The sequence below is a fragment of the Opisthocomus hoazin genome, chromosome 10 (genome assembly GCF_030867145.1).
Source record: "Opisthocomus hoazin isolate bOpiHoa1 chromosome 10, bOpiHoa1.hap1, whole genome shotgun sequence".
Lineage (NCBI taxonomy): Eukaryota > Metazoa > Chordata > Aves > Opisthocomiformes > Opisthocomidae > Opisthocomus > Opisthocomus hoazin.
Window position 1 is genome coordinate 14,202,711 of NC_134423.1, and position 15,057 is coordinate 14,217,767.

At 54.1% G+C, this 15,057-nt stretch overlaps 2 protein-coding genes across 2 annotated transcripts; one reads left to right on the forward strand and one right to left on the reverse strand.

Annotated features, from left to right (window-relative positions):
* Window positions 1-387: 387 nt before the first annotated feature.
* DUOXA2 (dual oxidase maturation factor 2) lies at window positions 388-5,134 on the forward strand. Its single transcript, XM_009935878.2, has 6 exons — window positions 388-534; window positions 675-732; window positions 2,617-2,751; window positions 2,943-3,156; window positions 4,270-4,484; window positions 4,935-5,134. Exons 1-6 carry the CDS (start codon window positions 388-390, stop codon window positions 5,132-5,134), a joined length of 969 nt encoding a protein of 322 aa, XP_009934180.1.
* A 4,092-nt stretch (window positions 5,135-9,226) lies between these two features.
* Window positions 9,227-13,937, reverse strand: DUOXA1 (dual oxidase maturation factor 1). The gene is made up of 6 exons (XM_009935843.2): window positions 13,791-13,937; window positions 12,854-12,911; window positions 12,128-12,262; window positions 11,762-11,975; window positions 10,283-10,497; window positions 9,227-9,441 (listed from the first exon to the last, which is right to left on the reverse strand). Exons 1-6 carry the CDS (start codon window positions 13,935-13,937, stop codon window positions 9,227-9,229), a joined length of 984 nt encoding a protein of 327 aa, XP_009934145.2.
* Between the last annotated feature and the right edge of the window lie 1,120 nt (window positions 13,938-15,057).

A 15,057-nucleotide genomic window follows, 5' to 3' on the forward strand; every position in this document is an offset into this window, starting at 1 on the left:
CTGGCTGCATCTGCTGGAGGGAAAGACCCAGCTCTGCCTGGGAAGGAGCTGCTTGACTGGTTTCTGGGCTTGGGCTGCTCCTCAAGCTGCGGCAGGACAGTGGCTTGTGGTTCTCTGGGCTGCCACCATCCCTCCAGGCTGGTGGAGCCCTGCCCTAGGCACCTCCTGTCCTCTGCCGAGAGCTGTTGGGTGGCGTGTTTGGGAGTATTTCACCCTGAATGCTTCCTTGCAGTGTCACATTTCCTTGTCCCTCTGGGGAGTTTTGAAGTGGACTTCCTGCAGCTGGTTATCGCAGAGCTGAGCTGGGGTTGGCCACCACGGACTGGTAGGGCAGTGCAGGGTCCCCGCTGTGATCGCCTCTCTCCTGCAGGCTGTCGGAGGTGCAGGATGACTCTCTTTGATGGCGTCTACCCCTTCTACCTGCAGCAGAGGAAGGTCTATGTGTTCGACGTCAACACCATCATCGTGATCGTGGTCTTCCTAACGTTCGCTTGCACCTTCCTGCTCATCATCCCAGGCATCCGTGGACGGGCGGTGCGTGACCCCTCTCACTGGCGATAAGCATCTGGTCCCCACGTTTCAGATGCTGGGACACTGCTTGCGGGTTTAGGGTGAGGCAGGAGGACAGTTGGGGTGGTTCCCCCCTGCCTGATGCCCCACCTCTCTCCCCACAGAGGCTGTACTGGACTCTCCGGGTTCTCCTCAGCCTCACCGTGGGAGTGGTGATCATCGGTAAGTACTGCGCAGCCCTTGGAGGGTGGGTCTGGGGGCATGTTTAAACCCCGGGGCAGGGTCCACGTCTGGGAAATGTGAGCTGGTGGTCACAGCTGTGGCCTGGCCAAGGCTGGTTGCAGGGTCTACCCTACACCTGCTCTACAAAGCAGTCACACAGCTTCCCAAAAGGGCTTCTGCGTCCTTGGCAAGGGGACTGAGAGCACCCGGAGGTGTCTGTGGTCAGTTCTGAGTAGAGAGGGAGCTTTGGCTGTAACTGCACCACACAGGGCGAGCAGCCCCGGCTCCAACGAACTGCACAGCCCTGTGTTCCTCCAACCATGCAAGCCCTCCTGAGCTGCCTGCTGCTGAGGGAGCACGGCTGAAGCAGGTCGGACTGCAGCCAGGCACGTTTGGAGGATGAGAGGAGCCTTGCAGTGATGTGGAGAGAGCAGACTGAAATAAAACACAGGCAAGGCAGAGGCTGGGGTGGGGGGGTAAAGACCTTCCAAGGAGCAAGGCAGGAGGAGATGGAGAGGATTTGATTTACTAGAAACCAGCAAGTCTTCTGTAATAAATGGGACCGGTGGTGGAAACCAGGCTGTGGGATTTCCAACTCGGACAGGGCGCCAGAAGTGTAAGCAAAAGATGTACTGAGGGGATAGAAGATGCCAGATGGGGAGAGCAACCAGCCCTGACCCTAAATCAAAGAAACTCTCCTGCTGGGAAGGAGAGGGCAGATTACGAGACTGCTTGGAGAGGGATGATGAAGCACAACCTAAACGGCTCAGCCTCTGATTTGACCAGGCGGTAGAAGTAGACAACCAGGCTGTGACCAGCCGTGGGACTCTGACAGCTGACACATGGGCCAGTCTGGCATGCAGTGGACACCCTTCACCTGGGGATGTCCAGGTGCTGGGAGATGCTACCAGCGCTGCCCAGGAACATGGCACCAGGCTGGAGATGGTAGAAGGGTGGAGGTCAAGGCTTGCTGCACAGACTTAACCGTCTCAGCCCTGGAGAGCCATCCAGCGCTGCTTTCATTACAAGAATGAAGCCAGGCGCTGCTTGGGCACACAGGAGAAATCAATTGTTTTGAAGCCATCATCAGGGTTTCTGTCTGGCGGCAGCAGGGCACGCTCAACCCTGCAGCTAGAAAACGTTCCTGCAGAGCTGCTACTGGATCAGTGCCCTCACAAGTTGATTCAGCAGCTGAACTTATTTTCAGGAAGGTTTTCTTGTTCAGCCTAAGATTAAATTATCATCTTCAATTTCAGCTCATTTCAGTGCTGGAAAATTAAGCCGACCGCAAAGTGAAAGTGTTTCAGTAAAGGATACTTTGCTCGAAAATGCAGATACCAGAAATGCTTCACATTTTTCTTTTTCCCCCAGCTGAAATGAACTGTCAGAGCTGTGTCAGCAATTGCCACCCCTCTCCACCGCCTCCATTTGACAGTGGTCTTCGATATTCACCAACAGCGTGATCTAGGGAGCTTAATATTTGGAATGAAACTCACCCCTGTTCCCGAGGCTGAGGAATGGGTTCATTTCCGAGCCCTGTCCCCTGGGGCTGTGGTGCTCGCTGTGGTGGGGAGCTTGCAGGGAAGTCCTGGAGAGGATGTCCAAGGAGGAAATCAGGTCATGGGATTTGTCCCTGGGGATCTGAGCTCCCCTGCTCCCGGAATGAGGGAGTGGATGCTGAGCACGGGGAGGACATGAGCTCCACCAGGGCGTGGGAGCTGGTTGAGGCACGTCCTGGCGGCTGAGTCAGCTCTCCTGCCCTCCCTACACTCCCTTGCAGTGCCACAGTGGGAATGCTGTCGTTCACGCTCGCCTGTGATCCCCTTGAGCACACAAAGCCCGAGACCAGCCCCTCTTTAACCCCAGCTTTACTTTTCCTGGCAGCTGTCCAGTTCACAGGGGACTGGGAGACCGGCTGGGTGAAGGCAAACACCTCCTACAAGTCCTTCAGCCACGATCTGGTGACTGCAGACATCGGGCTGCATGTTGGCCTGGGGGGGGTCAACATCACGCTCATGGGTAAGTCTGATATCCCTGTCTGCAGCTCTGGAGCAGCCATGGCCCCAGGAGGTCTCTAAGTGCTCTGTGGGTGCCCTTGGTCTGCGTGGAAGGCTCCTGGGACCCTGCTGTCCCTGGGGTGCCCATGCTCCTGGCTGGCAGTGCCCAGGCTGCTGGGACACAGCAAGACCTCAGTCTTCTCCCTCCGGCAGGAAACCCGGTGAATCAGGTCAACGAAACCATCAGCTACAATGAGCATTTTGCCTGGAGCTTCGATGCAGACTATGACCACAGCTACAGTGAAGGGCTGGAGAGGGGGCTGCCCAGCCCCATCCTCTACGTGGCTGAGAAGTTCACCACGCAAAGCCCCTGCAGCATGCACAGGCAGTACCGCATCTCCGGCCACTACGCATCGGCCACTCTCTGGTGAGCCTTTCTTTCCTGGTGCAGGCAGGGGAGATGCAAGGATGTGGAAGGTCTCTGCTGCCTTGTCCGTAGGCCTCTGAGATGGATGGTGATTGCATGCTGCCAGCAGACATGCCATGTGCGTGGAGGGGCCTCTGCAAGGTCTGCAGTCAGACCAGTGGCCCTGTAGGCACCTTGGGCTGAGCAGATAGGAGGTCCTGGTTCTCTCTGCTGGTCGACTCCACCAGGGCTGGGCACAGGAGAGAGGAATGTGGTACATGCCCTTGATGTGATGTGTTGATGACGGCAGGGCTCCACTCCCATGGAGGGAGTTGGAGCTGCTGTTCTTGGTGGCTTAGAGAGGCCCATGAGCATGTGCAGAACTCTCCCATCCCCATCTGAGAGGGTATTTAATGTCAGAGAGTGGGAATGGATGAGGAAAACCTGACAATGCTGTTATGGGATCAATCTCGACTCTTTTATCAGGATTTTCTGGGCGGCGACACGTTGCTACTCACTTGGGCTGAGGGAGAGCTGGTCCACAGCTGTCAGGAGATGGTTGCCTCTACCATGGATTGTGGAGGGCAAGGGCCATTGCAGTGCTGTTGCCTCTTCTTTGGGTTTGACAGCAGGGATGTAGAAGTCAGGAAAGGGGCCTGGCAATGCCATGGAGCAAGAGCTCCTGGCCCATAGCTGAAGGGCTTCCACTGTCACCCAGCTCCTCAGCCAAGTCCAGAGCTGCTGCAAATTACTTATGCCTGCTTCTGCAATTATCCCAGTCCTGTGTGCTCTCTGGGGTCTGCACTGCCACACACGTGGAAGGGCAGGGAGCTGGGATGGTTTAGATACACTGAGAGGGCCTCCGTGACCTCCTTGAGGCTGGTACAGTCTGTGAGCTAAGCAATGGGGAGAGGAAATCCAGGCTTCTGCCTGCTGGATGTAGCAGTGCGAGCATTGCACATCTGCTTGCTTAGCCTGGGAGGCTAGGAGTCACTCCAGCCTGCGCAGAGTTTCTTGGCCTCATACAATGCAACCTGGAGCCCAGATCCCTCCTCTCACGTGGAAGTCCTCACACAGAGCGTCCTAGTCCATGGCAGTTGCACAACTCATCCATTGGTCTTCTCTTGTCTCCAGGGTGGCCTTTTGCACCTGGCTCATCTCCAACATGCTCTTCTCCATGCCCGTCCTAGTCTATGGAGGCTACATGCTCCTGGTCACAGGGGCTTTCATGATCTTTTCGTTGCTCTCATTCTCCACTGTGAGGAACTCCCCGATGTGCCCGATCCAGTTTGGGACCGCAACCCTGCACACAGGCTATGGGGGATCTTTCTGGCTCACGCTAGCTATTGGTAAGGACACCAAGCTACATCAGGGCACACCACCTTGTCCTTCGGTGTGCAAGGATCCCAGTGCTTTCACCCCAGAAATGAAAGTGAGAGAGCTCGGGTAGTGCAGCCCACCAGAGCCCTAGCCTCTGCCTTGGCAAAGCAGATCCCGGCAGAGATGTGGAGAGGGTTGGAGAAGGAGGAACACCATCCCCACCTCAAGGGTAGTGGAGAGATTATTCGTCCCTGAGGTACAGTAATGCAAGGAGACGGGGATCACTTGCCTGGATTTAAGATCCATGACTGGATTTTAATATGCTCAGCACAGCAGCTGAAGCTACCTCACACAGTAGAAGGCCATCTTCCATAAAAGAAGGCATTGTTGCCTGGCAAGAGACCATCAGAGGAGGGGTCTAGGGTAGGAAGTGTGCCAGTGTTTACAGGAACGCTTTCAGAGGGCATGTTGTCTTCCAGGCTTGCTCTGTTTTGTGGCTGGAACCATTGTTGTCGCACTGCACTACTTCAACTTGGACCTGCTGAAAGCTTTCTTTGATCTCCATGAGGACGAAGCAGAGGAGTACCAGGAAATGTCTGAAGTGTACGTCAACTCTCATTTTGTGAACAAAGGACTGTCTCCTTCTCAGCCATCTAAACTCAACACCAACAGCGTCTAAAAGGAAATTTTTCCCACTCCTTCCCTGAAGGTGTGCCCGAAAAGGCAGAGCACAAACCCTTCGTGATGTCCCCAGAGACCCATTCCCCCATCCAACTGCCTTTGAAGAGTGCAAGAGTCCATGCTGGGATGGGTACTTGCTGAGAAGTACCTTTGCAGACTGTATCTCCCTGACCGTGCTCTCTGGAGAAGGGCAGGCTTTGCAGAGCTGGCAGGCTGCAATAGGAGCAGCTCACCGCTCCAGCGACTGGGGATCTCTGTCCCAGCAGAAATGCCCTTCCTGCTCCATGGCATGGCACAGCTTGGTGCAGTGAATCTCCGATGGCCAGTTCCCACATCAGAAACTGGGCTCACTGGCAAGATTTCTCACGGGGAGCACCCATGAGTCCAAAAGCCAGTGATTAAACTCGCTCATTTATTTCCCAAGCACTGACATTTAGTGTAGACCTTTAGGTGTACCTAGGAAAGCCAGGCTCAGATCCAGACTCTGTCAGGCTAGATGCTGCATGAGCTAGAGAAAAACGCTGCTCCAGAAATAAAGACTGAGTGAATGTACAATGGAGTTTGCTGCAGAGGGGTTGTGATAATGTGATTATTTCCCACTTTCAAACTTGGGTTTTATTAGATAAGACTTGTAGCCTAGCATGAGCCAAAATGCTGCCACAAGAAAGGAAGGAGTCGGACCCAGCCAAGGTGAGAAATGAGGTGCATGAAGTTGTGTTATTACAAACAGAAGATGGGCTCTGGCACCAAACCCACTGACCCAATGAAGTTTCTGCAGGCTAACACAAGGAGATCCCCATATCTGAATGCTGAAGGCCTGGGAAGCTTCAGTCCAGTTAATCGTAAAGTCCATAATTTTGGTGTTTTGGCTCTTTTCTTTCTGAGAAAAGACCCTTACTACCAAGTTACTTATTTCTTTCACTTGATATTTATGTTGCCCTGATGTGATTTGTTGTGCACAAGAATTATTATTTTCAATAAAACTTTATGAAAAACTCATTCCTTTGAAACACTTTGAGCATTTTGGGGGGCTGGTTTCTTAGGATAGGGCTGTGGGTCATTTCTGCAGGCAACTGCTTGCAAGCCCCCAGCAGCATCATCCTTCCCATGGGGGAAGCTGCCCTGGCAGAGGTGTCCCCTTGGAAAGACAAGGCTTGCTGACACGTGTCAAGGTGAGCCATTGAGAAACCCTTGTCATGGGGAGCAGCATGCTGTAGAGATGTAGGAGAGCCTCAAAATGACTTTAACTACTGAACGGCAGGACAAAAGCCATAAGATTATACCACAAAACCCCCTCAGGAAAAGGAGGATCCTTTCTCAAATCTTTCTTGCGTCCAGACATGTCAGGTCTGGAGGCATCATGGGAAGATGCTACAACCAACCACAAGTTATTTGGGCTGGTGTGGGACAGATGCCGTGCCCTGAAAGCACAGGAGGCTGAGGGGGTTCCCATCATTTCTGCCACTGCATCTGGCACTCTCCAGCCTCATCTCCTGCTTTCAGGCATGATTCTCCCCAATAGCATCTTCACCAGAAGAAAAGCTTTTGCCTGTTGCATCAGACATGGAGGGACATGAACCCAAATAAATAAAACATAAACAAAATTTGATCTGTTTGAAGCATAGAGACACCAGATCTCTGTGTGTCTTACCCGCTTCCTAGCAAGAACAGGATGGCCGGGATTTCTACAGCAGACCTCGCATGGGGCCAACTGAGCAGTGGCAATGACATGATGGGGGATGCAGAGGTCCCTTCACATCTCGTGCAGAGCAGGGGATCTGGACAACAGGGGCTGGTTATGTCGCAGGGGCTGGCCATCTGCAAGGAGGTTTGCAGGTATAGGTCTTCTTCCCTTGCTACCACAGGGAGGTGCACACACCAGGGCCATTGCTCAGGGATGATTATGTTGCCTCACTACATGTTGTCGTAGCAGCTTCTTCACATGCACTATAAGAGCTGGGCTGTACAGCTGCGGGTTGTGCTGCTGCAGGTCCTACTTCCTCCATGCACCACAGCTCCCATCTCAGTTTCCTGGCTGGTCTGAGCTGTCGTTGGACAACAAGGCATAAAATAATTGCCATTAAATCCCTGGCTCTTGGCCCAGGCTGATCCTGGCCCCATGCTGTCCAGGGAATCTGGCATCTAACCGGAGAGTCAGTGCCAGCAACAGAGCAAACACCGTAAGCATCTCAGAGAGCACAGCCTGGGTCTCTGCAAGGACCATGTCCCCCATGCCTGGAGGCACTCATTGCACCAGGACATGCAGCCAATGTGCCAAGCTGCCAGCTCCCACACCCTCCAGGGCTGGGCTGCAAGGGGGAACACATCAGGGAAAGGCTGAAGTTCTGAGGGCTGAATTTCAACTCAGTAAATAAAAGTAATTTGTTGCACCTTGGATCTGGTCCATGTGTAAGCTGAAGCATGTCCTGCTAGATGCCATTGGGAACATTGTGGCTGAGGTCTCCCAAGCCCAAGGAGTTCAGCTCCAACCTGTTTTTAAATGCCTGTTGGGTGCTCTGGGTCCTCACTGAAGGCTCTTCAATCCAGAGTGGGATGGGGCGGGAGGCCACGTCTGAGCACCCCCTCATCTGAGGGCCTGCCCCATGGTGGTCCCTCTCCAAACCTCTCTGCTGGGCTGGGGATTGCTCCTGTCAAATCTTCCACATGCCTGGGGACACTCCAGGAATTAAAGTCCTCTCATATACGCCCTGCTCTGATACCTTATTTACTGCGGGTTGACTTGCCTTTATTGCCCTGAACCAGCTAGCCATGGTCAGGTGCTCCATACAGGACCACAAAAGGTCTCTGCCTTTGCCTTCTCCCCTTCCCTATGGCTGCCATGTCACGGCAACAGAACATCCCCAGCCTGCCAGCCCTCAGAGGGACTTCTCTATTGACAGACAAGAGAAAGACCAGGTCCAACTTATTTTATTGAGACAGAGGAGAAAAGAAGGGAGCACAAAACAGAAAAAAAAATGTTGCAAAACCCACAGAGTTAAAGGAGTGCAAACCTGAAACATGCTCCCTGCTTCCCTGCATGGGCAAGGTACCCGCTAGCTGTCAGCAGCCAGGAGTGGGTGGCTGCATCCACCTCAAGTGCGCAGGATTTCAGCATTGTGTGCCCCATGACACTTGTATTTCCACAGCTGAGCAGGAGGAAACCAACCCTCCCAGGCTGGGTGTGATGCTCGCCTCTTGCTAACTGATTAAAGCCACTCTCTGGAGCACTGAGGCACTTCCATTCCCATCTCCTCCTCTCCTTCCCTCCCACCACAGTGTTTTACCTTCCTTTCAGAAGGCTGCGAGGGCACTGATAACTGACCCGCTGCTCACAGGCTGGTGGCTGTGGTTTGGGGTTTTTATAAGCACTGTAAGAAGCAGGAGCTGACCAGCCACCTCCCTGACTGTGCTGTTTCCAGCCCAAAGTACAGCCCAGCACATCTCAGACTTACATTGGACTTGAGCTGTGGGGTATCAGGACAGGTCTGAAATCCAGGAAGCCACCACAGTGCTCCAGCATCCTACTAAATGATGGGCCAGCCTGCTCTGCATCCCAGACCAAGAGGAGGTGGTGAATACAGGGCACCCTGGTGAGCACAGCTCCAGTCGCTCTTCCTGACCGCTGGTGGGAAGGGCAACCCTGGGCAGAGGGGACTTCTTGGGGGCCTTCAGGGTGCGAGTGCTGTTGCAGGGGCTCTACTTCTTTGGTTCATATCTATGCATCTGCAGTTATTTGTTTTCTCTCCAGTTTGTTCTGATTTAGTCTCTGTATCTTAGGGAGGACTCTTAGGGTTTGTTGAGAATGGACTTAGAAGGGCAAGTAGCCCAGTGCCTGTAACTGGACAGCCAGGGATGGGGCATGGGTTCTTCTCACCCCAAAAGCTCTTCCAGCTGCTCGTGAGTAAAACAATAGCTAAAAAAAAAAAAGAAAGAGGGCAAACTGACATATTTGAGATACGTTTCCCTCCTGGATATTCTTGCCACTCGTCTCTTGTTGTGTCTATTGCCACTTGGGCTCCTGGTGGCGCTGGACCAGAGTGTGAATGCAGGAGGGGTGTCCTTGGGGTTTGCCCTGCCTCCCTCCAGTGCCTTACAGCTGGGTGGCTGTCACCTCGCAAAGCTCGCCCAGGGGGACCATCAGCACATCCTGCGCAGAGGAGCTGGGCTCAGCTGGCAGGTAGGTCTTGTCCCACACGGCTTGTTCTTCTCCATTTCCCTTGTCCAGGTTAAAGACAAGCTTCAGCTTCTCTGGCTGCATGGAGTTCAGGATGATGACTCCCAATCCCAGCACCAGGCACAGCAGCCCTGCAATGCACAGCATGGGAGACGTGTTAGCACCTCCTGCCCACTGTGTCCCAGCCCCATCCAGACCTGGATCTGGGGCTGGAGGCCAATGGCACATGGCATCACCCAGGAGGTCAAAGCGAAGCCATTATTTCACTCTCCACATCTGGACTCTGCCATCAGTTTGGGCTCCCCAGTACAAAAGAGAAGTCAATAAACTGGGATAGACAGCCAGGAGAGTTGGTGCTGGAGCCCACCATGTATGGGGAAAGGCTGGAGTAGCTGGGCTTGTTTAGCCTGAAAAAGAAGAGTCTTCAGGGGGACTAATGGCCATCTTTTGCTACTGAAAAAATAGCCAGTGTCTTCTCGGAGGTGGACAGTTGTAACATGAGAAATGAAGGGTTGATAAAATCACTGCTGCCCACAAGTGGGACAGCTGTGGGTCAGGTTCTGAAAGGCACAGGAGTTCTCTAGCCATGGGGACATCCACCACCAGACTGACCAAGGCTCATGAGGCTTTGAGGTTAGCCCTGCTCTGGGCAAGGGCTGGGAGAGACACTCCTGAGGGTCCTGCCATACCAGGTCTTTCCCTGACTGCAATTCATGACTTTCGTGGCATGTCTCTGTGTGCACCTCCATGCAGATAACTTTGGCCATTCAGATCTCCTGGCTGCTCAGCACTTTTCCCCCCAGTCTTGATGATTCTATCCTAATTTCTTGTATATCATTTAAAAAACAAAAAAAAGTCATTTTCTGTGACCAGCCATGGAGACAGAAGGAGTGAGACGCTGTTAGGACATCACTGAGCATCATCACTGCAGGGATGGAGAACAAAAGACCCAGGAGCAAGCAGAGCACTCACCTGTTGCTAATGTCAGCCAAAAGGATCCACCATAGTCTGTTTTCAGGGAAGATGGGCCAAACTGGATGGGACATTTTTGAGTATTCTTTGCAGTGAAGAAGAAGAGCAGTGAGAAGAGCATCAGAGCAGCAGTGAGCAGGAGCATGTAGCCACCGTAGAGCAGGATGGGCATGGAGAACAATAAGATGGAAATGAGCCATGTGCAAAAGGCCATCCTGTGAAAGGACCACAAAACCGAGCAGAAAGTGTCATGCTTGGAGCCTGTTCTCAGGGTCTCCTCTCCACATCCCAATGGAGGGATACAGCCCTGGGCAATCTGCTCTGCCTGGCCTTGTCTGAGCAGGTGGGCTGGACAGGCTGATCTAAGGATCCCTTCTAACCCAGATTATTCTGTAACTGCATGAATGGTGGGACTCTGAGACAGGTCCTGCAGTGGTGGAGAGGCATCTCCACAACTGGGGACATTCAGTATTCAACTTCACAAAGCTCCGAGCACCTTGCTATGGCTTTGACATCAGCCCTGCTCTGAGCAAGGGACTGGAGTAGAAACCTCTGGAGGTCCCTTGCAATTAACTCTGACTCCTGTGGTCCTCCACAACTGGCTGCCCCCCGGCAGTTCCCACCTGTTCAAAGGGAGAACGGTGACAAGGGAGACCTTTATTTGGAGAACCGCACAAGGAGCATGCCCACGTCTGATTCAGCACCTGGAGTGAACCCAGATGCCAGCCCTACCCCGTGCTGGTGTTTAGCTCACTGGGGAGGGGAGCCTAACAAATTGTTCAGATTCCAAGAATAATAACTAAAAATAAGTTTACATCAACATCCCTGCCTTGACATACTCCTTCTCAATAGCAGGAAGGTTTGGCTGGGACTAGCATATTTTTAATGAAAATAAAAAAGCAGATGTGGGCAGGGACCTGGAGCCTACATCATAGTGGGAATCGAATCGCAAGACTCTTCCCTGCAGGCATTTCACACAACCTCTGAGACACATGGGGATGCTCTGAGACTCCACGATCAAAACACACACAAGGGCTCTCAGTTTTACACTACAAGACAGTCTGAGCACCCTCTTGATGGTCCCTCCTGCTGCCCACCAGCAGGTCTCATGCCCTCTTGGGCATGCAAGAGGAACCACCCCATGGCTGGTCTTGTCGGGGCTCTTCATCTTGCTTGGGAGAGGACCTTGCACCATAAGACCCACAGAGCTGCATCTGCTTTCCTTTAAATGAAGAATTTCCTGCAACTGCAATTTTGCACATAAGGGCAGAGGACACAGAAGAGGACTCTGAGGAGATGGGCAGGCCAGGAAGTGTGAGCATCCCTGGTTCTGCAGAAGGATGGGTGCCAGAGACCAGCCAAGGCTTTGTCACAGCCTTACAGGGAAGAAGGTGGTTCTGTCAAGCTCCCTCTGCTCTACCTGGTTCTTTCCACCTCCCCACTGAGCCAAGACAGGGCTGATCTCTTGCTCTAACTTACCACAGTGTGAGGGATGCGTAGTGGCCGGAGATGTGGTACTGCCTGTGCATGCTGCAGGGGCTTTGTGTGGTGAACTTCTCTGCCACATAGAGGATGGGGCTGGGCAGTCCCTTCTCCAGGCCTTCACCATAGCTGTGGTCGTAGTCTGCATCAAAGCTCCAGGCAAAGTGCTCATTGTAGTTGATGGTCTCGTTGACCTGATTCACTGGGTTTCCTGCCACATGATTAAGACTAAGGACCTCTCTCAGCCTTGGAGGCAGCTCCAAGACTTCCTGGTCTGGGGGCTTGAGTGCCCACAGCCCCAGTACCCAGGTACATGTCTGCCGAAATTTCACCCAAGCCCCTCCTGTTGTGACGTGCACTCACCGACTAGTGTGACGTTCACTCCTGCCAGACCAATGTGCAGCCCAACATCCACGTTCACCAGGGCACGGCTGAAGGACTTGTAAGAGGTGTTTGCTGTCACCCAGCCGGTCTCCCAGTCCTTGGTGAACTGTATGACTGTGAAGACTTCAAAGTTTAGTCATAGCCTGGCAGCAAGACATTTAGTGCTGGAAGCACCACCGTGATGATCACCATGGCCTGAACATCACCTACTTCATCCCAATGGCAAGGCCCGGGTTGTCAGCCCCAAGGACCAGAAGCCTTGTATGTCTTTCCCCAACACCAGCCCCCAACCCATGACCCTGAGAGCCCCACATGGGTTGGTTTCTCACCAGACCCAGTGCAGTCCCTCGCCCTACAAGCAAAGGGGCTGATGTGTGGGCTCTGTCCAGGCACTGGTCCTCATCTAAGCACCTGACAATTTATCAGGGTACCCTGGCAGTTGGCAGTGGGCTTTCGGTGACTGCCCTGGAAGTGGTCTGAGCACACAACTGCCAACCTTCGGTGAGGAGACAGATGGGTTCTTGTACCTCTCACTACTTGCTGGAGCCTGGTCCCAGACACAGATAGGGGTCAGTCTTCCCCATAAACTCATCCTGCAGGCTGGACTTGGCACTTGGATGCTCTATTCACCCTCCCTAGCCTTGGTCCTCCACCCTCCATGTCTTGGGCATCCTTGAACTTCCCCCCTAAGGCCCAGGTACTCACTGAGGACCACTGCTCCCACGAAGAGGCCCATCAGCACCCGCAGGAACCAGAAGAGTCGCTGCGAGGGGTGAGCAGAGATGGGGGACGGGTCTCAGTCTGATTCTGCCATGGGGACCTCAGCTCCAAACATGTCATTTAGAAATGCCAGCTGGTGAGATACGGGCCTGTCTGTCTGCTGGGGAGTCACCCCAGGGGTTCTGCAGGTGGGTGGCACAGGGGGAACATATGGCCGGGACATCCCTGCCAAGGGGTGAAGGTTGTGCCAGGGAGATCCGGTCAGAGCAAGAAGGTCAAAACAGCCCATTTGGGAAAGCCGTGCCATCCCCTTTCTGGGAAGGAGGAAGGAGACACTCCCTTTAATAGTACTGAGCTGGGATTTCCACACTCATCCAAACCTCACATATTCGGACGTGTTGGCAGCTGGCCACAGCTAGAGACAAAAGCAGGGGCCAGGGGTTTGCAGAATGTCCCCTGTGGGGGAGACGCCTCTCGGCCAGCCCCGCTGCAAAGCCAAGCCCGTGACAAGTGCGTGGCATGAGAGCGGTGGGCTCACAGATGGGTTCGCTGAGACATGCGTGGTGCACACCTCCTGCTTTTATTGGGGTTTTGGGGAAGGCGGAGCGAGGTCTTTGAGCCTCACCCTGTTTTTCCGCTCCTGTGAAGTCACTCAGGCTTGCTCACAGCAAAATCCAACCAAGCTCAGATCTGGGCACCTCATAGATTTGAACTGGTGGAGTTTGGTGTCTCCAGCATGGGGGTACATGCTGCGTTCAGCTGGAGCTCACCCCCATGGCTTGCTAGAGATCACAGAGCCCTGGCTGTGAACGTGTGGGCATGTTTGCTCCCCAAGTCTGTTTTCAAGGCTGGGAAGGAGAAGGCGTGTGGGATGCATAGGGCAGGGACCAGAGGGCTGAGCTCCCCCAGCCCCTTCACTTACCCCCCTGCCCCGGATCCCTGGCAGGATGATGATGAAAGTGGCCAACATGGAGAGGAAGACGGAGATGATGACAGCCCAGGTGGTGTCAAAGGGGAAGCACGCATTGGCTCCAGGGTAGAAGGGGAAGGAGCCATTCCACAACGTCATGCTGCTGCCCAGGACTGCTGGAAGAGAAACATGCAAGAGAATCACGCCTTCTTTGCAGATCCGTCTCCTGTCCACTTGCCAGCACACTGCTTGTCCCAGGCATGGCTGTGTATGCATCTCCAGTGCCCATGCACTTTGCAGTCCTGCATCTGGGCATATGCTCAAGCATCTCCCATGGGAGCCCTCCATCTCCCCAGGATGCGTCCCAGAGCAAAGCAATTCTGCAGTCATCAGGACATAAGCTGCAATGCTCAGATTGTCCCAAAGATGTGACAGTAAGATGTGCACACATTGTCATGCCTCTTTGCTTCCCTCATCTGCCTGTTCTCGACCCCCAGACTCTTGCCTGTGCTCCCACCCTCCCTAGTTCAGCTTTTTATCAAACATCCTGGCTCCTGACTGTGGGTGTTGTGCACAGGGTGCTCAGTGAATGACCACACAAACGCGGGCTGCACCCCATTGCGCTGCTCCTCGTGAGGAGGTAACTCCTCGCCGTCCAGGGAAACAGGAGTAACCCAGAGGGGACAGAGAAACAGCCTGTCCCTGGCAGCAGGGTGCAAATCACCACTTGCCAGCCTCCGTCCCAGGAGCTGGCTGGAGGCAACACCGTGCCGCAGCTGGCAGAAGGATGCTGCTCAGGAAGCTGGCTATGGTTTTTGCCACGGCACTTGGCCAAGGCACTTGCCTGCTCGGAAAGGGCTGCTCAGCAGCCCCTGGGAGCAGGGACCGTCCCAGTAGCAGCTGCAGAAACACCCCTCGCGCCTTCCCCGTGCCGAGCCTACCTCCACCGCGGCCGATCCCGAGGGCTGGCTGCTGTGCACAGCTGCGGCGTGCTCCGGGATGTTGCCTCCCCGGGCTGCAGGCGAGAAGCCAGCCCGGTGTGTCACGGTTGTACTTCTCCCGGCGTTTCTTATGGTGCCCGCCTCCAGAGATGGCTGGATGGTGCAGCCTTACCCACGGCTGTATGATCAGCCTCCTCCAGCACTCCTTCTGAGCCTCAGGGCAGGCAAGGGAGCTGCTGCTGACCGAGGCTGCAGAGGTCGGTGATCCCTGAAGGGGGTTTGCCTTCTTTTCCTCGACTTTTCCTGCAAAGCAGTGAAAAGTCCAGCTGTTCCTTACA

Coding starts and splice junctions, on each gene's coding strand:
- DUOXA2 (XM_009935878.2), top strand. CDS start 388: ATGACTCTCTTTGATGGCGTCTACCCCTTCTACCTGCAGCAGAGGAAG. Junction 2,752..2,942: donor GGTCAACATCACGCTCATGG/GTAAGTCTGATA, acceptor TCCCTCCGGCAG/GAAACCCGGTGAATCAGGTC. Junction 3,157..4,269: donor TACGCATCGGCCACTCTCTG/GTGAGCCTTTCT, acceptor TCTTGTCTCCAG/GGTGGCCTTTTGCACCTGGC.
- DUOXA1 (XM_009935843.2), bottom strand. CDS start 13,937: ATGACGTTGTGGAATGGCTCCTTCCCCTTCTACCCTGGAGCCAATGCG. Junction 12,912..13,790: donor CAGGGATCCGGGGCAGGGGG/GTAAGTGAAGGG, acceptor CACCCCTCGCAG/CGACTCTTCTGGTTCCTGCG. Junction 12,263..12,853: donor CGTGGGAGCAGTGGTCCTCA/GTGAGTACCTGG, acceptor AAGTCTTCACAG/TCATACAGTTCACCAAGGAC.